Raw genomic sequence first — 1,261 nt, 5'->3', positions numbered from 1 at the left:
CACTGGGAACCCCGTTCCTCAGCTTGGCCAGGCTGCCCAGTCTCAGGCTCTGGGCATCACGCCTGCAGCAGAGCTAAAGCCACAGCTCAGGGTGACCCCGTTCCCTCAGGTCGCCTCACTCGGCGGGCAGGACCAGGTGTCCCCTCCCATCCTTCCTGGGGTCCCTGAGGGAGCCCCAAGGGGCAGTTGCCCATGAACCACAGGGAGCCGGACACAGGCTTCTCCGAGGCGGCATAATTTACTGCGGTGTGGATGGGCAAGGGGTGCCCGGGCTGGGTCTTGGCGGGGGGTGTGTGCAATGAATGCAGCAGGACTGGTATGGGGGGCTTGGAGGTGAGACACCCCCCAGTGAGCCACGTGGGATGGGAAGGGTGGGGGGAGCCCAGGCAGGGGCTGTGCTGCTCTGGGCACTTGGTCTTGAGGGGGACAGGCTGTGGGGACAGCGGGGCAGGAGAGACCTGCTTTGGCTAGGGTGGATCCCGGCGAATGTAGGATAATCCAGGGCTGGGGTGAGGGCATGGGATGCTTTGGTGGGCTGGAGTAGGGATTTGAGGGTCCGAGGCATGTCATCAGGGAGCTGGGCAGGGGACACAGGGGTGCAGGGCAGGGGTCTCGGGTGCAGCCAAGAGGGCCAAGCAGGGATCCTAAGTGCATGACAAGGGTCCCTCAGCAGGTGAGCAGAGGGCTTGGGGGTAGCCAAGGGTCTCTGATGCAGACCAGGGCTCGCAAGCATGCAGAGCAGAGCAAGGGTCCTGGGTGCAGCCTAAGCTCCTGGGTGTGGGCAGGGATGCTATGAGGAGAACAGGGGTCCCAGGGGGGCAGAGCAGGACTCTTAGGATGGGGCAGGGGTCCTGGCTGCGGACCGAGGCTCCCTTGAACGCAATTGGGAATCCTGGGGGTGCAGAGTAGGGTCCTGAGGCACAGTCAAGGGGCTGAGGGGAGCAGAGCTGGGGTCCTGGGGTGCAACCAGGGATGCCAGGGGTGCAGCGTCAGGCCAGTGCAGGAGTCCCAGGGCAGGGTAGGGTAGGGTGGGCAGAGCCCTAGTGCTGCCCAGCCCCATAGAGCAGGGGGTGGTAGAGAGGGCAGGGGTAGGAGAACATGAACTTGACGGCAAACTTCATCTCCTTGTTGTGCTTCTGCCAGGGGTAGACGGCAAGGAGGAGCAGGCGGCTGCCCACCTTGCGCCCCATTATCAGGAAGCTGCCGCTGAGGCTGTCGAGCTGGGGGCAGGGGCAGGCGCCTGCATTCCTCCTGGGCAGGC

At 64.6% G+C, this 1,261-nt stretch overlaps 1 protein-coding gene across 1 annotated transcript in view; it reads right to left on the bottom strand.

The window, feature by feature from the left end:
• Nucleotides 1–1,040: 1,040 nt before the first annotated feature.
• The window catches only part of SFRP5 (secreted frizzled-related protein 5), a gene marked incomplete at its 5' end in the record, with an annotated part of 1,938 nt that continues 1,717 nt past the window's right edge, over nt 1,041–1,261 (bottom strand). The window contains one exon of the mRNA XM_009887693.1: nt 1,041–1,251. Within this exon, the coding sequence (XP_009885995.1) occupies nt 1,041–1,251 (211 nt within the window). The remainder of the gene's footprint in view (nt 1,252–1,261) is intronic.

Source organism: Charadrius vociferus, unplaced genomic scaffold (assembly GCF_000708025.1).
Source record: "Charadrius vociferus isolate BGI_N301 unplaced genomic scaffold, ASM70802v2 scaffold486, whole genome shotgun sequence".
In the NCBI taxonomy this organism is placed as follows: domain Eukaryota; kingdom Metazoa; phylum Chordata; class Aves; order Charadriiformes; family Charadriidae; genus Charadrius; species Charadrius vociferus.
The sequence above is the reverse complement of the archived record's forward strand: the minus strand, read 5'-3'. Positions and strand labels throughout refer to the sequence as shown.